Here is a 23,121-nt window from a genome sequence, read left to right as displayed (position 1 = left end):
GAGAGAGATAGAAACAAAAATGATGAGAGAGAATCATTGATCGGCTGCCTGGGGGAGAGTTCCAGGTGGAGGGGACGGCAGGGGATGAGCAGGGGTGGACAGGTCAGAGGTCAGAGGCCAGGTGGTGGCCTTAGGAAGGGAATTCAGGCTTTGCAGGAGAGTGTGGCCAGCAGTGGCCAACAGTGGCCAGCAGCGGTCTCCATGTGCTTGAAGTTCTCAGGATTGGACATTAGCAGCGTGTGTGGGTTGGTCAGGGACTGAGCGACAGGGAGGTGGGTTTTACCTGAAGATGGAAAGCACCTCGGAAAAGGTTTGCTTAGAGGATTAGAATGGAAGGATGGTCGGAGCAGGGCCGGGTTTCTGGGTGAGCGTTCCTAGCTTCTCTGGGAGGTGCCAGAGGAGGGGTGTCTGTGGGGTCAGTTAACTCCTGCACGGATTCCCTTCGTGCTGAGCCCGCTCCTTGGCTTGAAAGCTGCAGTTTTCTCATTGTGTTAAGTGTCAGGGAAATGCAAACTCAGTGCCCACTCCCCGGGTGAGGCGGCTTCTCAGTGCGTCCTGTAGAAACCAGGGAGCCGCGATCTTTACGTCTCCATCGGCCTTGGTCCAGCCATGACCTTGGGTGTTCAAAGGTCACCTCTGGGTGCGGTGTGGGCCCCGTACGACAACTGCGACCTGGAGGCCGAAAGCAGCATCAGCCATCTTCTGGCGATTTGCCGTTGTCTTTCGGTCGCTTGTTGCTGTGTTTTGTGTCTTAAAACTGCACCTTCTCTGTGGCCGGTGCTTCATCGCCTGAACTTTGTGGGAGAAGGGAAAGCCCGCTGCCCACTTCGGGGGACGTCTCCTCATTGCCTCTCCGACGGGACACGCTGGGAGCCCAGGCTGCCCTGTGTCCTGGGTCTGTTCTCAGCCACAGAGGCGAGGGGTGAACTGGCCTTGGGTGGGAACGGGGTGGGCCACAGCTGTTTCTTGTTTGCCCCAATGCATGCGCATCTAAGTGTGAAGCCAGAGCAGTGGCCAGTGTGGTTCTAGGCTCAGTGTTGAAGTGCATTCAGAGTTTCGCCCACGGGACAAGGAGTGGTAAGAACTAAAAGCCTGGAGTTAGTAAAATCGTCTGAAATGGGGAGAGGGCACAGAAAGGGCCTTGTCCTCCCCTCTGGGCTTCTGCGCAGCCTCGTTGTGGGTCCGAGTGTTATGGTGGTTCTTTTTGACTCCCAGTCGCCTCTCCTTCTGTTACTGAAGGAACAGCGGCCTCCCAGTTGTTGCACGTTGGAGAGCAGGAGAGGCAGGGCTGAGCTGGGCCCCTGCTGGGTGGTCCTTGGAGACTGGTGACGCAGGTTGCGTAACTAGGTTCTGTGGCAATTAAGAGGGTTAATCATGAAATAGAAAAAGCAGCCTCGTATTATCCTTTAAAACGAGTTCTGTGTGGGAGGCTCCTGCCTACCTTTTCCATTCACGTGACAGACGTGTTTGGGAAGCGGTTCCATGACTAAAGCGCAGGTGACATGAGAACGGCGGGAGGAGAGGATGAGTGTGTGTGCGTTCTTCCCGACACCGAGAAGATGAAAGCACACACTGACTGTTTACTCCTTGGGCCAAACGAAGGGTCAGCTACTGTCCATCCTTCTTCCGAGTGACCTTTGAATTGTGGTCCTCTCTCACTCAGAGGCCAGGTGGTTCATTAGCATGTCCCTGTGATGGGGGAAAGCTGGTTTGTCCAGTTCATGGAACTTACCCTCATTTCCTCTCCAAAGGGGGAAATCCACAGCCCGTGTGAGCCAGTGTCCTGTGGTAAATCTTGGAGACTCAAGGCCAAGATCAGCCCTTTTTTGTCGTGTGTTTTATGCGCGTGACTTTGAAATTGCAAGTGCACACGACAGCCATTCCTCTGGATGAGCAGTGTGAGGTCGGACCTGCTCAGGGCCCTGCCTCTGCATCTCTCTTTCTTCCCAGCACAACACGGCGGGCATAAACTGCGAGCAGTGCGCCAAGGGCTATTTCCGCCCCCACGGCGTGCCGGTGGAGGCCCCGCACGGCTGCATCCGTAAGTTGCATTTCAACCTGGTGCCTCTGGGCGGGTGTGCTGCTCCGGGGAGGCCACAGGCTCCGTTCCCATCAGCCACTAGTCCCTTCTTTCCCTCTTTCTTCATATTGTTGCTTCACTCCTTCCTGTGTGACCACAGGCAGTTCCATAACCTCTCTGAGCCTCAGGTTTCTCATATATAAAAATAGAAACGATCATATATTCCCTAAGATGAAGTGAAATGCCCTCGAAAGCACCTGGGAAAACTCTAACCATTGGGCTATCGCATTCTGGGCCTGCAGCCAATGGCAGCGCCTCTATTTCCTCTTGTTTCAACATGTTTCTTTTTTTAAAAAATGTTTTTATTGATTTCAGAGAGAAAGAGAGAGAAAGATAGAAACATCAATGATGAGAGAACCACTGATTGGCTGCCTCCTGCACACCCCTACTGGGAATGGAGCCCACAACCCGGGCATGGACGCTGACTGGGAATTGAACCGTGACCTCCTGGTTCATAGTTTGATGCTCAACCGCTGAGCCACACCGGCCAGCCTTGACATGTTTCTATGATGTCCAATAGTTTTAAATTTTTTTCAGAAGCAGCATCAAGACAACATAGTAAAAATTTTACAAGAATTTAGTGATAGTCCTAATATTTAAAAGAGCTTTGATTTCTCAAGCGTTTGCTCTATGTAAGGTGTTGCCTAAATACTTTCACGTGTGTCTTATTTAATAAATTTCGGGCATTGTAGGCTGATTCTCATGTTTAGATGTGGGGAAACCAAAGGGCCTGCATATTTTGGCCCAGGTGACAAAGCCAGCACCTGGCGGGTCCAGGAAGCAGTTCACACCTGTCTGGCATCCCCGGACTCTCCTAGTTCCACGGCCGGAAGGATGCCTCGGCCCTCCCCCTCACGCCACGCCCCCCCCCCCCCGTCCCCTCTACTCCCCCACCCCCCTCCGTGGAACCGTCCATCGGGGTTCGAGTGCAGACTGTCCTGTGTGTGTGTCCCGTCGGTTCCTCTCTGTTCTCGGGCTGCCAGGGGCGGAAGATGACTCCCATCCTGAGGCTGTCTCTGTGCCACCGTTTCCCAGTCCCTCCTTCACATCATTCAGATTGGAAGGCATCAGAGACCACAGTGTGTGAGCTCGAGCCGTGGCTCCAGGACAGTCTACGTGGTCAGGTGTGACCCTGCTTCCCGCCTCTTCCACACGATCCCGTGAAGCAGCGTGTCCATCATTTCCTTGTGCCCGATGGGCATCGGCAAAGAGACACGGGCATCCTGGATCTGTCACAACCTGTCAGGAACCCAGTTTTCTTTTCTTTCTTTCTTTTTTGGTTAATCCTCAGCAGAGGATATTTTTCCATTGATTTTTAGAGAAGAGGAAGGGAGAGGGAAAGACAGAGAGAAACATCAATGTGAGAGAGACACATCGATTGGTTGCCTCCTGCACACGCCCCAGCCAGCGCCGGGCAATCTGCAACCAAGGTACGTGCCCTTGACCAGAATCGAACTCGGGACCCTTCCGTCCACAGGCTGATGCTCTATCCCAGTGATGGTGAACCTATGACACGCGTGTCAGAGGTGACACGCGAACTCATTTTTTTAGTTGATTTTTCTTTGTTAAATGGCATTTAAATATATAAAATAAATATCAAAAATATAAGTCTTTGTTTTACTATGGTTGCAAAATCAAAAAATTTCCATATGTGACACGGCACCAGAGTTAAGTTAGGGTTTTTCAAAATGCTGACACGCCGATCTCTAAAGGTTCGCCATCACTGCTCTCTCCACTGAGCCAAGCTGACTCGGGCAGGAACCTCACCTTCCTGTCACTTTTCTAGTTTGTCACTGAGAGGCCTCCTGGGGATGTCAGGCTCAGCGTAAGGGTCCGCAGGCACATGCATCCTCACAAACTCAGCAAAGGCCTCCAGAGGGCCAGGCTGTGGGCGGGAGTGCTTGATGCCCATGGGACGTGTACCTAGCGGAGCGGTGACAGGGTTTTGTGTCCACGGTGAGGACCTGCGGGGCAAGGGACGCTCCCAAGGGAGGGCACCAGTGGGTCCCTCTGAAACGCTCACCCAGTCAATGTGTCGGCTGCACCAACTGCCTTCAGGGCCGCGTCACTCGAAACTACCGCTTGGGCTATGGGCACAACCTTGCTGTGCTGCCCACAGATGACAGATCCACATCCAGGCATCCCACACACGTGTCCACACCACACCCGTGTAAAATGACCATGGCGTGGACATTCACAGCTGGCTCATGGCCCAGAGAGGCTGTGCCCCGCAGGCCTGCCGGGAGCTCCAGCCCCAGCCCCCCAGCCTCTCCGATGGTGGAGGGTGCAGGCTTCCCTCTCCATAGTGAGCTGGGCAGGGCTGCGTGCGGCACTGCGTCTCGAGAGCATCCCAGTGTGGATGCTCCTTAAGACTCCTCTCTGAGGCCCTCGAGGCTCCATCAGTGGGAGCCACGCATGTGATGGAAAGGACGGACCCTCTCAAGGATGGCCGCACCCAGGACAGAGCGGGAACGTTGCTGAGAAGTATCAGGTGCGTTTGCCGTGTCCAGTGCGCGAAGGACTGACGCTCGGAACTGGTTGCTCTCAGCTTGCAGCTGCAGCCCTGAGCAGGCGGACGGCTGTGAGCCGGGCTCGGGCCGCTGTGCCTGCCGGCCCAACTTCCACGGCGACCACTGCGAGGAGTGCGCCCCCGGCTACCACAACTTCCCGCTCTGCTCCCGTGAGTGCCTGCGCAAGGGCTCCCCCCTGCCACCCCCCGCCCCCCACAGGCTGGGCTGTGCATTCACGCCCAAGGGCACGGTGGGTGGGTGAGGGAGGGAGGGGGCACAGGAATGGGGCCAGGTGGGTTGTATTTATGTGAAAATGGTTCTAAATTTTTTAAAAAATTGATGTCAGAGAGGAAGGGAGAGGGGGAGAGAGAGAAACATCAATGATGAGAGAATCATTGATCAGCTGCCTCCTGCACTCCCCCTGCTAGGGACTGAGCCTGCAACCTGGGCATGTGCCCTGACTGGGAATTGAACCGTGACCTCCTGGTTTTTTTTTGTTTTTTTGTGTTTTTTTTAAAATATATTTTATTGATTTTTCACAGAGAGGAAGGGAGAGAGATAGAGAGCTAGAAACATCGATGAGAGAGAAACATCGATCAGCCGCCTCCTGCACATCTCCTACTGGGGATGTGCCCGCAACCCAGGTACATGCCCCTGACCGGAATCGAACCTAGGACCTTTCAGTCCGCAGGCCGACGCTCTATCCACTGAGCCAAACTGGTTTCGGCGACCTCCTGGTTTATAGGTCGACGCTGAGCCATGCCAGCCAGGCTGAAAGTGTTTCTAAAAGTTGGAACATAAAGTGTATAAACATATGTTGTGTAGTCTTATTTACCTCCACAGTGTTAGGTTGTACTGTAGACGTTGCCGTCTCCTCAGGTCAAAAGGGTAAATGTTGGCAATTTCAGCATAACAGTATCCACACGGGGGACGTTCTCCGTTAACCTGGAGGAGACCACTGACTTCCAGGTGGCCGTTTGCACGTGCCATGTGTCATGTCCTGGGACCAGGAGGATGTGTTTCCGCTCTCCCCACGTCCGATAGGCCACGTTATCACAGGCCCCTCACCCCCTACGGTGATCTAAGGGGACATCTAAATATTTTTTTAAATTGACTTCAGAGAAGAAGAGAGGGAGAGGGAGTTAGAAACATCAATGATGAGAATTGATCAGCTGCCTCCTGCACACTCCCTGCTGGGGATGGAGCCCACAACCTGGGCATGTGCCCTGACCAGGAATTTAACCGTGACCTCCTGGTTCATAGGTCGATGCTCAGCCACTGAGCCACACCGGCTGGGCCCGGGTAATTATTAAACTAGCACTGTTGAGTGTCCTAGTCGGAAGGGCACATTATATGATCATCTTATGTTTAAAGGAACCAATTTAGGCCAGAACACAGCAGGACCACCTCAGGACTTAAGCAAGCTAGAATTTGCAATCAGTGGGTAGAGGCTGAGCAGAAATTGTATTTGCCTGTTTAGTGAAAAAAGGAATCTTGAAGTAACACTAAGGTGTAAACAAAATTTGGGGGTGGGGGAGGGGAGTCTTGAAAGAAAACATTTTCGAAAAGCTCGTCTCCATTTTACAGTAAAGGTGTTGAAGTTTCAGGCCGTCCTCCTTAGACCGAGACTTCGCTACGTGAGCGCCAACCATCGGTTTCTGTTCATTAGCGACACGCCAGACGCCTGGCCAGCTGGTCTCCGTGACCAGACGCGAGTGAAATCCAGGGCCCCTTGGCTTCCCCGGCTGCCCATCCGCGCGTTGGGGCTTCTTCCTCGTTCCTGCAGTTTAATATGCTTCTTCCCTGTCTCCCTAATCCTTCTCTGTACTTTTTAATACAATCTCTTTCTAGGAATTCCTGTTTTCCCTGTTTCTGCTCCAAGTCCAGAAGACCCAGTAGCTGGAGACATAAAAGGTAACGATGTAATGTCCACGAGAATGCGATGCTCCCTCCTCTTTCTCTACTTCCTGCGCCAAGTTGGGGGCGTGGCAGGTGCCTTGAGGCGGGTCCCAGGGGAGCTCTCCTGGTGGTTCCTTTTCTTCTGTGAAATAAGAATCCAGGCCCCAGGCAGAGTGAGGGTGGGAGGAGGCCTTGGGGTTGAGGCGGGAGAAGGATGAAGGAGCCGTCCTAGCACAGGGGGGAGGGGCGGGCGTGGGGGTGTCCCAGGATTGGGGCAGCACCCAGGGCTCACCGGGGTGAGGGGCAGCGCGATCCAGTCCACGTCCTATGCTGTTTCCTGCTTCCGCCCTCCCTCTGCCTCTGGTCATTGGGGCACCACGTGTCATGTGGAGCCTTGTCTTAGGTTTCCGTCAGACACGTGGTCACAGGGGACATCAGCTCTGCCTGACTTGTTTCTAACCCCAGGACCGACCCCAGTCTCGGCCCACAGTGGGTCTGAGCAAGTGCCTCCTCGAATGTTGTTATTGCTGGGATGGGACTGGCCTTGCGCTTTCATTACAAGGCCTCTCCCCGGTCCGCTCTCAGGAGTGGTTCAGATCTCCCCTTCGTCATTCAGTCCCTTTCCTCCCGGAGGAGCAGGCGGGCTGGGACTCCGGGAAAGAAGTTTAACTGACCTTGAAGGGAAGTGCAGAGTCTGTTACGGAATCCCAGGGAAGCCTCGGAAGGCAGCCTGAGGGAGACGATACCTGGTGCAGTTGGCTGGCTCTGGGAAGTGAGGGCCGGTGCCGTTCACCGTGCATTTTAAAGACGCCGGTCTGGGGCCCAGCCTGGCAGGGAACGAGAGAAGCACAAACATCTCCACAGCCAAGGACATGCTGGGCTGGGTAGCACCGCACCCTCCAGCCCTGAGGATGTAACTCCTTAGGGCCCACGGATGTGTCCATGGCTCCTAACAGTGGTTCTCACACAGGGTGAGCTGCGGAACCCGTGCTTTTCCAAGATATAAATCCCTGTGTGTCACCCCGATCTCTTTTTTCTTCAATCCTCATCTGAGGATATTTTTCCCATTGATTTTTAGAGGGAGTGGAAGAGAAGAAAGAGGGAGACAGAGATGGGAGGAAGGAAGGAGGGGGAGAGAAAGATGGAAGGGAAGGGGAGGAGGGGGAGAGAGAGAGAAACATCAATTGGTTGCCTCCCGCACACACCCCTACCAGGGCTGGGATCAAACTTGCAACCGAGGTAGGTGCCCTTGACCGGGAATCAAACCTAAGACCAAAGTGTCCGTGGGCCGATGCTCTAATCACTGAGCCAAACCAGCCAGGGCTCACCCCAGATCTTAATCTAGATTTCCAGGGGTGAAGCCCAGGCTGTTGGTTTGAGCAAGTTTCCGGATGATTCTGATACATGTCTCTTCCTCTCGTTAGTAAAAGCTCCCACTCTGCGTTGGCAGGCTTTCCTGTAAAGAGGCCGGTAGGGAATAGTCCAGCTTTGCAGGCGACGGCGCAGCACTCAGCTCTGCTGCCGTAGGAGCAGCAATGGACAGTACGTCGATGTGTGAACCTGGCGGTGCTCCCATAGGACTTTTGTTACTGACACGGGAGGGTCTGGCACCCAGGCCAAGTTCACAGACCGGGGGTGATCGCAGAATCCCACGGGCACCACTGCCCTGGAAAACCCACTCGCTCAGTCTCAGACACAGGAGCGTTGGAGCAGAAGGACAGAACTGTCGCAGACCAGAGCGTTTGCAGGTTTTCACTGTATTTCATGACCTCGAATATTGTTAGGGTTTTCCAGGTCCAACTGCTTGCTTAGTTGTATCCACTGAAGGTTGACTTTAGGAAGTCAGTGTAAATAGACACACCTTCGGGGGCTGCTGTCGGACACGGCAGGGGGGTCCAACACCCACTCCTGGGGGGCACGAGCCTCCATTATACTCTTTTCCCCAACTTCAAAGGCAGAGCAGTGAAAAGCAGGATCGACAGCTGCAGAGAGACGGGGGTGGGGGGTTCTGGTGGAGACGGACACCCCCAGGTGGTTCTGCAGAGCAGCCCACGTGGCCCGAAGGCGGGCTGTCCCGTGGTTTGGACAAACACCGTGAAAAGGTTCGAGTGCCCAGTCGCTTTGCTAGGAGCTCCTTGCAGTGCCCAGGTTTCGAGGTCAGTGGGGATGGGGCTGAGGGTGAGCCCCTGAGGTTGGGGAGCAGCCTGGGTGGGCTGTGCTGGCTGCGCCCCTGCCAGGCTGGGCATCTCATCGGTCTCAGGGCGGGGCAGTCGCTGTTGCCAGGGAGATCGGCCAGATCAGGAGGAAGAGAGGGACCTGCGAATTCTGATATCTCGGTTTTGGAGCTCCGAATAGATGCCAATAGAATAGAGTTTGAGGAACGGTGTTTACGGAAAAGAACTCCAGTCTCGCATACTTAGCGTGCTCTTCATTCATATACTTAGCGTGCTCTTCATTCATATACTTAGCGTGCTCTGCATTCATATACTTAGCGTGCTCTTCATTCATATACTTAGCGTGCTCTGCATTCATATACTTAGCGTGCTCTGCATTCATATACTTAGCGTGCTCTTCATTCATATACTTAGCGTGCTCTGCATTCATATACTTAGCGTGCTCTGCATTCATATACTTAGCGTGCTCTGCATTCATATACTTAGCGTGCTCTGCATTCATATACTTAGCGTGTTCTCCATTCATATACTTAGCGTGCTCTTCATTCATATACTTAGCGTGCTCTTCCTTCATATACTTAGCGTGCTCTGCATTCATATACTTAGCGTGCTCTCCATTCATATACTTAGCGTGCTCTTCCTTCATATACTTAGCGTGCTCTGCATTCATATACTTAGCGTGCTCTGCATTCATATACTTAGCGTGTTCTCCATTCATATACTTAGCGTGTTCTCCATTCATAGACTTAGCGTGCTCTCCATTCATATACTTAGCGTGCTCTTCATTCATATACTTAGCGTGCTCTGCATTCATATACTTAGCGTGCTCTGCATTCATATACTTAGCGTGCTCTGCATTCATATACTTAGCGTGCTCTGCATTCATATACTTAGCGTGCTCTCCATTCATATACTTAGCGTGCTCTTCATTCATATACTTAGCGTGCTCTTCATTCATATACTTAGCGTGCTCTGCATTCATATACTTAGCGTGCTCTTCATTCATATACTTAGCGTGCTCTGCATTCATATACTTAGCGTGCTCTGCATTCATATACTTAGCATGTTCTGCATTCATATACTTAGCATGTTCTGCATTCATATACTTAGTGTGCTCTGCATTCATATACTTAGCGTGTTCTCCATTCATCGCACTCTGACTGGCGCCTACTGTGTACCAGGCACGGACAAGGCCCGTGCGCAGCCTCCTCAAGGTTCTCATCTGATGGGAACCTATTAGATTGAAGTTTTACTGTGTAAAGCTCAGATTTGGGTAGGGGGCAGGGGAGGAGTGTCCTCACAGGATTAGACATGACAAGAGTCTAAAAGGTGTTTTGCAAATGGATGCCCCCCCCCCCGCCCCCGGATGCTTCTTAGTGCACCTCTAAGTTTGCCTGAATATTTATTTTCTTTCCCTTGAAGATGTGGTCTCTGGGGTTAAGGATGTCGGTAAGCCGTGGATAACTCATCATCTGTTTTCCCGACAGAAACCTGAGGAAGGGAGGGACTGGCAGAGGGAAGGAGGAGGGAGACAGACCCCCAAAGCCTCTTCTCCTCTCCAGGCTGTGACTGTGACTTCGAAGGAGTGCTCCCTGAAATCTGTGATGCCCACGGGAGGTGCCTGTGCCGCCCGGGGGTCGAGGGCGTCCGATGTGCCACCTGCCGCCAGGGTTTCTACTCGTTCCCCATCTGCCAAGGTGAGTGGCCGCGGCCCGGGGATGTCAGTCCCCCCATAATTCATCTCCTCGAAGGGAGGGCAGAGGCTGTTTTGGCAGAGCCCTGTGGCCTGCGCTTATTACACAGGAACTTCATACTCACACGTCAGCCGTGTCAGCATCGTCCTCATGCGAAAGGGAAAGACTGTTGCCCAGAAGCACAGTGAGAAAAGGGGAAAGTCAGTGGCAACCTTTTGAGATTAAAGTAAGTAATTTGCCCGACCGGTGTGGCCCAGTGGTGAGCGTTGACCTATGAACCAGGAGGTCAGGATTCCATTCCCTGTCAGCACACATGCCTGGATTGTAGGCTCGATCCCCAGTGTGGGGTGTGCAGGAGGCAGCCAATCAGTGATTCTCTCTCATCATTGACGTTTCTCTCTCTCCCTTTCTCTCTGAAATCCATTAAAAAATATTTAAAAAATAATTTAAAAATAGATGTGATCATTGTCCTTGGAATAATAACTCATGACTATGAATTTATAACGACATTTACATGAACAAATGACCAATGAAAATAACCATGGCTTTTAAAAATATTGAGTTTATCTGTATTTTCCAAGAGCAGATTTTTTAAAAATATACATTTTATTGATTTTTTACAGAGAGGAAGGGAGAGGGATAGAAAGTTAGAAACATTGATGAGAGAGAAACATCGATCAGCTGCCTCCTGCACATCTCCCACTGGGGATGTGCCTGCAACCAAGGTACATGCCCTTGACCAGAATCAAACCTGGGACCTTTCAGTCCGCAGGCCGACGCTCTATCCACTGAGCCAAACCGGTCAGGGCTAAGAGCAGATTTTTAACGAGATCACAGTATAATCTCTGCATCAGTGAATTCCTGACTTCCAGACGTGCATCTGAGGGCTGCCCTCGCCCTGGCCATGCTGCCTCTCTCTGTTCGCCCTCTCTCCTCCTCTGGAGGTCAGGCCCCTGCGTGCGGGCAGCTGCCGAGAAGGTGGCCTCTGAGCGGAGTTGAGGAGCTGCCAGGTGGGAGGGAGGAGACGGCATCCCGGAAAGGAGGCAGCATCCACCACCCACCACCTCCTCCCGCCCACGGTGTGTGTCCAGAACCTGCCCTGGGAGAGGAGGGGGGAGGGAGAGAGAGAAACATGACGTGAGAGAGAAGCATCGATTGGCCGCCTCCCACTCGCCCCCGACAGGGAATCAAACCCGCAGCTTAGGTAGGTGCCCTGACGGGAATCGAACCCGAGACCCTTCGGTGCTGAGGCCGGCGCTCCAGCCACGGAGCCACCCCAGGGGCTTTGTGACCTTTCACAGTTTCCTCCCTGGAGGGCGGCTCTGAGGCCAGTGGCTGGAGCTCAGACGCACTGAGACCTGAACGGGCCGAGCATCAAGGTCCGACCCATCTTCCAATGTATTGTCTTTCTGAGGTGGAGTCGCCTGCTGGGTCTGTTGAATTTCAGAACCAAACCCACGGGACCCCCAAACGCCACCTCGGGGGGTTCGGTGTGTTCCAGCCGGGACGTGTGCCCAGGGCACTGCTCTCTGCTTTAAGATGGTAGAGTCCTTCCAGGAAAGGAGTTGAAACCCTCAGTTGTTCTGCCAACTGCAGTCCTGCACTCGTGGTTTGTTCTATTGTAATTTATTCCAGACTTCGCGTAGTGCAATGCGTATCTTTCTCACTTTAATTTCCACTCCCTCGCGACTCCCCACTTGCTTATAGGTGTGCGTTAGCTTGAGGCCGTGTTGGAGGCTGTCTGTGTGTGTTCATAATCGTAATTGCGTGGCTGTCTGGTCCAGCTCCTTATCGGCCAGCACAGAACACAACCGGGTTCTCGGCTAACCAGGTCATTCGGGGGTGACGCTGCCTTTTCCCCCTCCTATGTCCCCCCATCTTTACCTCCTTCCCACTCCTCATCCTGCCTTCCTCTCCTTAAAAAATAATATATATATATATATATATATATATATTTTTTTTTTAAATTGATTTCAGAGAAAAAGGAAGAAGTAGAAAGAGATAGAAACGTCAGTGATGAGAGAGAATCATGGGTCAGCTGCCTCCTGCACGCCCTACACTGGGGATCGAGCCCACAACCTGGACCTGTGCCCTGACTGGGAATCGAACCCAGGACCTCCTGCTTCCTAGGTTGATGCTCACCCACTGAGCCACGCCAGCCGGGCACCCTTTTTCTTTGTTTTTCTCGTCCTCCTCATCCTTTTGCCGGTACAATTTGCTAGAACAGAGGCTCGGAGGGTGGAATTGTGGGCCAAGTGCAGCTGCCCCCAAACCGCAGCCACGCCGACCTGACCCTGGGCCCAGACGGTCCCCGTTGGAGGTGGCTGTGGCCTTTGGGTGTGGGGACAGGTCTTTTCTCAGAAAACTCCTATAAATATGCTGCAGCCCAAGGGTCACCTGTCACCACAGTCCCGCAAGTCGGACGCACTCGTGTAGAGGAGAGGCCAGATGCTCCAGCCGATGGCGACGGGGCGGGGGGAAGGATCTGGCTGGGACTCCTGGGGGGTGAACAGAACCCCGAGGCCTGGGCGGGGGTAGGGGGGAGTCTGAGCCAAATCTGTGCAGTGACGCCATGAACTGGCCCCTTTGTAAGGCAGCTCTGCTGGGGGAGCCCGAGGTGGGGGGTTGAAGGAGCCTCTCGGGGTTCTCTGTAGATTGAATCCACCCGGAGCCGGAGATGGGGGTGGGCGAGTATCATGGACGGACTGTGGCTTTGCTGAGGGAGGCGCCCCCTGCTTTTCCAACAGAAGGACACACCCCAGAACCAGGGCCATAGGGCATCCCTGGGACAGTCAGGATGTTCACCTCGTAATGTACTTCCTCTCAGAGGGAGCGGGGGTGGTGTTACGGCAACCCCGGCTCCTGCAGCGCGGCAGGTTCAGCAAGAGAAGGCGCATCGGCTGGTGGTGGGAGGACGTCGTCGTTAAATGCAAGGTTTACAAGGTTCCCCTCGGCCTGTCCTGGGACCAAGCCTATGCCTGGTGCTGGGAGACACTGGGGCCAGCAGACAAGCTGTCACCTTAGACGTTTGATCGTTTGTTTTAAATCCTCTTTGGGAGTAAACATTCCCTAAAGCAGAAACAGTGAGCAGATGAGAAGTAAAACACTGCAGACGCGTCCAAGGACCTGGACTGGAACAAAGCGCATTAAATAGTTGTGCAGCCTCACGGTGCTTCCAGGAGTGAGAACAGGGCTGCCAGCGCTGGGGTGGTGGGGGCTTGGCGGTCTTCAGTGGCCGCTGGATTGAGACAAGGGGGAGGTGCCAGGTTGAGCAACTCACAGTTTAAGCTGCGGCTGCGGCTGGCTGGCTCGCGGGAAGCCTGTGTCTTTGTTTCCCTCTCTGGAGTGTAGCTGCACCTCCCCAGCTCCCTGGCCCACCCCTGAGGCCCTGGGGCCAGCGTGGGTGTTGCCCGCATATTCTGGCCAGAGCTGCCTGCCCTGAGCCGGGTTCCTCTTGCTCTGTTCAGGGCAGAAACAGCAGACAGAGCCGTCTTCGTTAGCTTCTCAAGAAAAACAACCAGCCCAGCCGGCAGGGCTCAGTGGCTGAGCCTCAACCTATGAACCAGGAGGTCGCGGTTCCATTCCCAGTCGGCACAGGCCCAGGTTGTGGGCTCCATCCCCGGTGTGGGGCTCATGCAGGAGGCAGTGATCCATGATTCTCTCCCATGGATGTTTCTATCTCTCTCCCTCTCCCTTCCTCTCTGAGATCAATAAAAAAATATATATATTTTTAAAAACCCAAACAATAGAACCAGCAGGATGTGTATGTGTGAGTGTGCGTGTGTATGTGTGTATGTGTGTGTGTATGAGTGTGCGCATGTGTGTGTATGTGTGTGTATGAGTGTGCGTGTGTATGTGTGAGAGTGTGTATGAGTGTGCGCATGTGTGTGTATGTGTGAGTGTGTGTATGTGAGTGTGTGTGTATGTGCATGTGTGTGTGCATACAGAGAGAGCTATTTTAAGGAATTAGCTCACATGATCGTGGGGGCTGGCAAGTCCAAAATCTGCAGGGCAGGCCTGCGGCCGGCAAGACAGGGAAGCGGTAATGTTGCCGCTTGAGTCCCAAGGCGATTTGTTTTTTTTTATTTTATTTATTTATTTTTTAAATATATTTTATTGATTTTTTTACAGAGTGGAAGGGAGAGAGATAGACAGTTAGAAACATCAATGAGAGTAACATCGATCAGCCGCCTCCTGCACACCCCCTACTGGGGATGTGCCCGCAACCAAGGTACATGCCCTTGACCGGAATCGAACCCGGGACCTTTAAGTCCGCAGGCTGACGCTCTATCCACTGAGCCAAACCGGTTTTGGCCCAAGGCGATTTGGAGGAAAAATTCCTTCTTCCTTTGGGACCTCAATCTTTTCTCCTAACGCCTTCCCCTGATTGGATGAGGCCCACCCACACAGTGGAGGGCAATCTGTATTTCCCAAGCCCTGGTCACGACCAGCCCATCTTGCGGGATGTGAAATTAACAAAAACAAAACCCAGGAGCGTTTGCTGAGTGCTCACATCAGACAGGCCTCGCCCAGCTCTTCACGTGTGATCTGACTGCATGCTGGCAGCAGTCGAGTCCCGCGGACACTGGCCTTGCCCCCGCACAGAAGGGAAGCGGGGCTCTGGGCATTTGGCCACATTGCAGGTTCCAGTCTAACAGGAGGCGGAGCTGGACTGGCACTGGGTCTCCCGGGCCCCACCCCGTGGGTTACCCAGGTCCTGCCCCTGCCGGGGTCTGACTGGCGTCTCTCCCGCAGCCTGCCAGTGCTCCGCCCTCGGCTCCTACCCGACGCCCTGCAGCCCAGCGACGGGCCAGTGTGCGTGCCGCCCGGGGATCGCAGGACGGCGCTGTGACCGGTGTCTCTCGGGCGCCCCTGACTTCCCCCACTGCTCAGGTAAGGGGGCGCCAGAACCGTGGGGGGCCCTGTGCTGCCACTCACAGAGCAGCCTGCAGACCCTCACAGCTCACAGCTGTGTGAGACCCACATCTGCCTGCTTCCTCCCCGATTCAGGTCCATTGAAAATGCCTGCGCAGTTTCAGACTTGCATTCTCTAAGGACTCAAAACGGGTTTAATCCTAAAATGTAAAAAAATCCCATGTGCCATAAATTTGTGTTTATTTTTTTTATTTTTGTTAATCCTCACCTGAGGATATTTTTCCATTGCTTTTTAGAGAGAGTGGAAGAGAGGGGGAGAGACACAGAGAAACATCAATTGGTTGCCTCCAGCACACACCCCAACCAAGCCTGCAACCAAGGTACATGCCCTTGACTGGAATCGAACCTGGGACCCTTCAGTCGGCAGGCCAGTGCTCTAGCCACTGAGCCACACTGTCCAGGCTAAATGTGTGTTTCTTGATTCTCATGTAAACTCCCTGGGTGGTGAAGATGGCTGTGAGCCAGGCCCAGTCTCTCCCCACTCCCAGGCATCCGAGCTTCTCTTGGATCCCCCAGGGTGTCCAGCAGGTCCCCTGTGGGCAGCTGAGGGGGCCTTCGCTGGGGTTCTGCCCACTCCAGCCTCGGGGGACCGTGTCATCACACCTCAGCACAGGTGTGAGGGGCAGGGATAGGGGCTGGACCAGAGCTTCTGTGGTTTGGAAAGAGTGAGACGGAGGAAAAGTCGTCATGAGTTGGTGCTCATCCTCGATGGACGTGAGGGAGAGTCTGCATGCTCCGTGGCCGTAAGATGCCTGCGGAATCTCGGTGCTCCAGGTGCCGCAGCCTCCAGGACAGGTGGCTCCGACCGAGGCTTCAGGGCCCCCCTCTCTGTGGAAAAGAGGTGTTTGTGAAAGGCCGAGTCAGACTGCCCAGGGAGGACGTGGTTCTCACCCGCCCGCGTGGCTCAGGGGCTGAGCATCGACCTATGAACCAGGAGGTCATGGTTCAATTCCTGGTCAGGGCACATGCCTGGGCTGTGGGCTTGATCCCCAGTGTGTGGTGTGCAGGAGGCAGCCGATCCATGGTTCTCTCTCACTGATGTTCCTATCCCTCTCCCATCCTCTCTGAATTCAATAAAAACATATTTTTAAAAAGAGAGATGGTGGTGTTCTCAGGCCCTTGGCTCCTGATGGTTCTTGGAGCGTCACATTCTGAGCCATCGAAGACAGGGCCACGGCTCCAACTGGACCCAGAGCCTCGCTCACCAGAACCCTCGGACACCAGGGTTTTTGTGGATGGAAATTATAGCTGCCGTCGGCGGGCATGGCTTGCCTCAGAGAAGGCCTGAAGAGCCTGTGTGCCAGGGGGGCTGGCCGCTCACCTCCACAGAGTCCGGGGAGAAGAGGGTTGTGGGAAGTGCTGAGGCAGCGGGCAGTGGGGCTGGGCAGTGTGGGCAGGAGCCAACAAGAAGAACCTCAAGGGTGGGAAGACTGTTGACCTTACAGAGGAAGGCAAGGGAGCCTGGAGAGAAAAGGAGATGGAGATGGAGAGAGAGATAGATGATAGATAGGTAGATACATAGATGATAGATCGATGGTAGATGATAGATAGATGATAGATAGGTAGATAGATAGATGATAGATCGATGGTAGATGATAGATAGGTAGATAGATAGATAGATGATAGATCGATGGTAGATGATAGATTGATGATAGATAGATAGATGATAGATCGATGGTAGATGGTAGATAGATGATAGATCGATGGTAGATGGTAGATAGATGATAGATAGGTAGATAGATAGATGATAGATCGATGGTAGATGATAGATAGATGATAGATAGGTAGATAGATAGATGATAGATCGATGGTAGATGATAGATAGATAGATAGATAGATGATAGATCGATGGTAGATGATAGATTGATGATAGATAGATAGATGATAGATCGATGGTAGATGGTGGATAGATGATAGATCGATGGTAGATGGTAGATAGATGATAGGTAGGTAGATAGATAGATGATAGATCGATGGTAGATGATAGATAGATAGATAGATGATAGATCGATGGTAGATGATAGATTGATGATAGATAGATAGATGATAGATCGATGGTAGATGATAGATAGATGATAGATCGATGGTAGATGATAGATAGATGATAGATAGATAGATGATAGATCGATGGTAGATGATAGATTGATGATAGATAGATAGATAGGTGATAGATCGATGGTAGATGATAGATTGATGATAGATAGGTAGATAGGTGATAGATCGATGGTAGATAGGGACTATCATTAAGGAAGAAGCTGAAACCGGACAAGAGGCGACAATAAAGGCAGAAAGATACATCTAAGGAGCAGCCTGTAAGAAAACAGAATGCTGTGGATTTCATGAAACTGTCAGACAAGCACGGCTCAGAGCGGCTCGCCCAGCCCTCCCTCCTGGAGCTGCCCCAGGGGAGCACTGAGATCGCAGGTCCCACTGCCTGGGGCGGCTGTATGGGGCTTGTGGTCCTGCGATGACTAAGGCATCAAAACAAGATAATCCTAGGAACGCCGTAGGACACGCGGGGGACCAGGGACTGTGGCATTTAGGGACCTGAGTCTTGGTTAACAAAAAAATGTGCTTACAAATTCTGGAACTTTGTAATTGGATGGTTAAAAAAAATCCCTTGGTACAATATCGCCCTCTTCTGGGAAATCCTAGATGCTCAAAATTCTAGTGTCGCTCCCCCCGTCTCCTGCGTCTTCAGTTAGAAGTGAACTTTTATACATTTTGGATATTAACCCCTTTCAACCTCCTCCCATTCAGTAGGTTGTCTTTTCATATTTTTTTAATATCTTTTTAAAATATATTTTATTGATTTTTTACAGAGAGGAAAGGAGAGAGAGAGAGAGTTAGAAACATCGATGAGAGAGAAACATCGATCAGCTGCCTCCTGCACATCTCCTACTGGGGATGTGCCCGCAACCCAGGTACATGCCCTTGACCGGAATCGAACCCGGGACCTTTGAGTCCGCAGGCCGATGCTCTACCCACTGAGCCAAACCAGTCAGGGCATTTTCATATTGTTGATGGTTGTCTTTGCTGTGCAAAAACTTTTTAGTTTGATGAAGTCCCATTTATTTATTTTTTCCTTTTGTTTCCCTCAACTGAGGAGATATATCAGAAAAAAATATTGCTAAGAGAAATATCTGAGATTTTACTGCCTATGTTTTCTTCTAGGGTTTTATTGTTTCGTGTCTTACATTTAAATCTTTTGTTCATTTTGAACTTATTCTTGTATATAGTATAAGTTGGTCTAGTTTCATTGTATTTTTTTGCATGTATCTGTCCAATTTCCCCAGCACCATTAATTGAATAGACTGTCTTTACCCCATTGTATGTTCTTGCCTCCTTTATCAAATATTAATTGACCATAGAGGTGTGGGTTTATTTCTGGGCTCTTCATTCTGTTCATTGATTTCTATGTCTGCTTTTATGCCAATTCTGTGGCCTTGAAATGTAGTTTGATATCAGGTAGCTGGATGCCTTCAGCTTCGTTGTCCTTTATCATGATTGTGGTGACTGTGTGGGGTCTTCTGTGCCCTATGTCCATTGCCTTGTGATTTACAATAGCCAAGATACAGAAGCAATCCAAATGCCCATCAACAGACAAGCGGTAAAAAGCTGTGGTGCAAATATACCATGGAATGAGAAGAATGAAGTCTTAACCATTTGCAACAGCGTGGGTGGACCTAGAGGGTTTTATGGGAAGTGAAATAAGTCAGTCAGAGAAAGACAAATACCATATGATTTCACTTATAGGTGGAATCTAAAGAATAAAATAAGTAAAACAGGAACAGACGCACAGATACAGAGAACTGACTGATGGTGGCCAGGGGCTGGGGTGGGAGAACTGGGTGAAGAAGGTGAAGGGATTGAGAAGTACAGATTGGTCGTTACAAAACAGTCACAGGTGTGAAGCACAGCATCGGGAATGTAGTCAGTAATATTGTAATCGCCATGTAGGAGGCCAGGGGGTGCTGGAAATATCGGGGCATCACTTTGTAAAGTATAGGATTATCTAACCACTATGCTGAATATCTGAAACTAATACAAATAATGTTGAATGTAAACTGTAACGGAAAAAAATGGGGGGGGGGAAGAACTCAGTTGTGAGCAGATACGAGCGTTGTTCGTTGGCAAAGGGGTGGTTTGGGAATTAAGACCATAAGGCTATTTGGAGGCCTTTTTCTGAATTATATGCAATGTCCTTGCCACCCACATATCAAAAAGTACGAATGTAGACGAACTGTTTCTATTTTTTATATGTATTGATTTCAGAGAGGAAGTGAGAGGGAGAGAGAGAAACATCAATGATGAGAGAGAACCATTGATCAGGAGCCTCCTGCACGCCCCACACTGGGGATGGAGCCCACAACCCGGGCATGTGCCCCGACTGGGAATCGAACCCTGACCTCCTGGTTCATAGGTCTACGGTCGACCACTGAGCCACACGGCTGGGCTAGGTGAAACTTTTTTAAAAACAAGTAAAACTTTTGAAACTCAAAACATCAAAACAAGGAGACAACCAAATAAACACTGAATCCCAGATGCTGACCATATCTCTGAACCTACACAGGCCCCAGCATTCCCTGCGACCTGGCCAGCACCCTAGACGCCAGCTTGGTGAGTGGACAGTCATAAATGGTTGCGATTCTAACTGTCATTCTGGGGCTGTTGGGAGTTTCCTGAAATTAAAAGTAAACTAAAATAAGGCTGGAGGCCAAATTGCTTATCAGGGTCACTGCTCATTTTCTAGATGCAAATGTGATATTGTGAGTTCTTTTCAAAAACAAAAGAACAGGGTTGTTTAAGCTGTGAACCCTGGAGCCCTCGATTTCAATGGTTATTGTTCGTTTCTCTAAGGGCGTTGCCACCCCAGAGGCCTGGAAGCATGTAATTAAAATTAAGAAAACCAAAGGCTAATTTCACATTAAATAAAACTGTCTGTGTACAAAGTAAGTGTAACTTATTTGATACTAGAGGCCCGATGCATGAAATTCATGCAAGAGTAAGCCTTCCTTCCCCCGGCTGCTGGCACCGGCTTCCCTTCCACACCCGGGACCCAGGCTTCCCGCAGCCCTGGCTTTGTCCAGAAGGTCGTCTGGAGGACGTCCAGCCTAATTAGCATATTACACTTTTATTGGTATAGGTTACTCCAAGACAGCCCTGCGATACTGTGTTTTCCCAGCACTTTAGGGATTGCTGTCCGCTTAGCCTGCGAGCTCGGGACAGAGGCCTGCCTCCTTCCTGTGAATTGTGATGGGGTCTAAGCAGGCATGCTTATTACAGAACTGACTAAGTTTGCTTATTACAAAACTTTCAGAGAAACATAATTTTCTACTGATTCTCACGTGTTAAGTATTCAGATACTTTCCCATTTAAATTTGTAGTCCAGCTGTCCCAGAATCGGCAATGGCAGCGTTATAAATCGCAGTGATTTTTAAATTTTTCTGTTTTCCAATTTTGTTTTAACCAGAACTATGGCTTATGGGAATAACAAATAAGGAATAAGAGAAATGAGGCAGACTTGACTTCAGCCCCGTGCCTTTATTCCCCTGAATACACTTCAGTTCCTTTTCACAAGTTCTGTTCAGGACACGCGTTTGAAAACTACCTTCCTTCTGCGATGTCACGTCTTGGTTAGCTTTTCTTGAAAGGGGTTCTGCCAGTGCAAGCGTCACGTGGAGCGTCCCACCTGCGGCGTCTGTAAGCCACTGTCCTGGAATCTGGCCCCAGAAACCCCAGCGGGTGTTCAAGTCACGTTTCTTACTCATAATGATTCACTCCATGGCAGCCTCCGCGTCACCGTCTCTGCCTCAGTGACTACACCCAAAAAGAGGTGTTATCTAATCTGTTCCGTTCGTCTGGAAGTTTGTATAAATGTTTTGATGTCTCCACCCCCCCCCCCCCCCAAAAAAAGGTAACTTTTGGCAGCACTTCTGCCATTTTCACAGTCTCCGCCAGGGACCAGGGACGTATACCCTTTCCCATGAGCGTGTGTGGCTGGGGGAGGCGGCTACTTGATAAATGGTCTTACTGCCTTGTTTTTATAGCCCACTCTTTCGGATTCCGTTTCATGCTTAGATTAAAGCCAGGGCAGGACTCAAAACCACGAAGCAGAAGGTGGCTGAATGGAGTGACTATTCTTAAATAGAGTGCTGACAATAGGGCCATGTCAGCAATGACCTGGACACTCGACTCATTTAAAAATCCCCTGATGCTGCACTTTCTTGGAGCTGTCACAGACCGGCCGTTTCTCCTCGGAGGTGGTGTGGACCTGGCTGTGCCTCGGATTCCGGCGAGCAGTCCAGCCCTAGGGTTCAGCCGTGCAAGCTGACTCCTGTGAAGCATGCTGGGATGTGACCCCGTGCAGGGGCCGGTGTGGCGCGGTCCCGGCGCTGGGGCTGCCCCTGGGTCCCCTTGGCCCAAGGACGCTGTCTTGTCTCCACAGAATGCCGGTGCCACGCGGCGGGGACGGTGAGCGGAATTGGAGAGTGTGGGCAGGTAACGTGAGCCGGTTTACATGGGACGCCAGCACCAATTTGTGGGGTTTCTGTGGGAGGGTGTCATATTAGCACCTCTGCAATTGTACTGCGTGCAGTCATCTTTTTGGACATTTTTATTTTTTAAAATATAGTTTTATTGATATCAGAGAGGAAGAGAGAGGGAGAGAGAGATGGAAACATCATTGATGAGAGAGAATCACTGATCGGCTGCCTCCTGCCCGCCCCACACGGGGGATCGAGCCCACAACCCAGACCTGTGCCCTGACCAGGAATCAAACTGTGACCTCCTGGTTCATAGGTCGATGCCTCTCTGGCTGGGCCTTTTTGGACATTTTTAGATCCTGACGCACGACTTTGTATGACACACGAGGCCTCACGGGCTGAAGCCTTGAGCACAGTGAATTCTGTCCCCTTCACCCCGTGTTGTCGTCCGCTCCTTGTTCTGCAGCACGACGGGGACTGTCACTGCAAGCCCCACGTCGGGGGCGATTCCTGCGACACGTGCGACGATGGCTTTTTCGCTTTGGAGAAGGGCAGTTACTTCGGGTGTCAAGGTAAAGACGCCCGCAGCCCTGAGTGAAGCGCAGGTGCTGATGGGTAGATGTCAGGGCAGCCTTTCCTCCGAGTTCCTCGTCCTCCTGCAGGCTCTCCGGGGGTTTGGGCTCAAAACTCCTGTCCAGGGACTTGGGCCAACCTTTCTGTTGAGACTAGTGATAACTGCACGTGGGGTCGCTTCAGCTCCTCTGCTGCCAGCACACTCGGGGTTAATGATAACACACACGATTGGGCCCCAGCCGGTGTGGCTCAGTGGACAGAGCGTTGGCCTGTGGACTGAAGGGTCCCAGGTTGATTCCCGGTCATGGCACAGGCCCGGGTTGCGGGCTCAATCCCCAGTGTGGGGCGTGCAGGAGGCATCCGATCCATGATTCTCATCATGGATGTTTCTGTCTCTCTCTCTCTCCCTTCCGCTCTGAAATCAATACAAATATACTTTAAAACTAAAATAAAAGACATAATTGCGATGAGGGAGTCACTGTAAGTAACATCGAGGCTTAGCTGTTTTAAAGATATATTTTGCATGATCAAAAACGCCCACACTGGATTTTTTAGAGATGATATTGTTTTATTTATTTAATTATTTATTATTTAAAATGCATCTTTATTGTGGAAAGTATCACAGACGTCCCCTCTTTTCCCCCATCCCCCCCCACCCCCCTTCGCCACTCTGCTGTCTGTGTCCCGGGGCCGTGCACATGTGCGGAGGAGTCCCGGTTAATCTCCCCCTCGCCGCCCTCCCTCTGACACCCATGTCTGCTCTGTGCTTCC

General features: G+C 51.6%; 1 protein-coding gene across 1 annotated transcript in view; it reads left to right on the top strand.

Moving 5' to 3' along the window:
• The window catches only part of LAMA3 (laminin subunit alpha 3), a gene marked incomplete at its 5' end in the record, with an annotated part of 141,990 nt that overhangs the window by 27,624 nt on the left and 91,245 nt on the right, over positions 1-23,121 (top strand). Inside the window, 7 exons of the mRNA XM_081097616.1 lie at positions 1,951-2,041; positions 4,629-4,760; positions 6,442-6,504; positions 10,226-10,360; positions 15,113-15,250; positions 21,741-21,793; positions 22,244-22,349. Coding sequence (XP_080953742.1) covers positions 1,951-2,041; positions 4,629-4,760; positions 6,442-6,504; positions 10,226-10,360; positions 15,113-15,250; positions 21,741-21,793; positions 22,244-22,349 — 718 coding nt within the window. The remainder of the gene's footprint in view (positions 1-1,950; positions 2,042-4,628; positions 4,761-6,441; positions 6,505-10,225; positions 10,361-15,112; positions 15,251-21,740; positions 21,794-22,243; positions 22,350-23,121) is intronic.

Source organism: Myotis nattereri, assembly GCF_964212035.1.
Source record: "Myotis nattereri genome assembly, chromosome: 8".
Classification (NCBI taxonomy): Eukaryota; Metazoa; Chordata; class Mammalia; order Chiroptera; family Vespertilionidae; genus Myotis; species Myotis nattereri.
The sequence above is the reverse complement of the archived record's forward strand: the minus strand, read 5'-3'. Positions and strand labels throughout refer to the sequence as shown.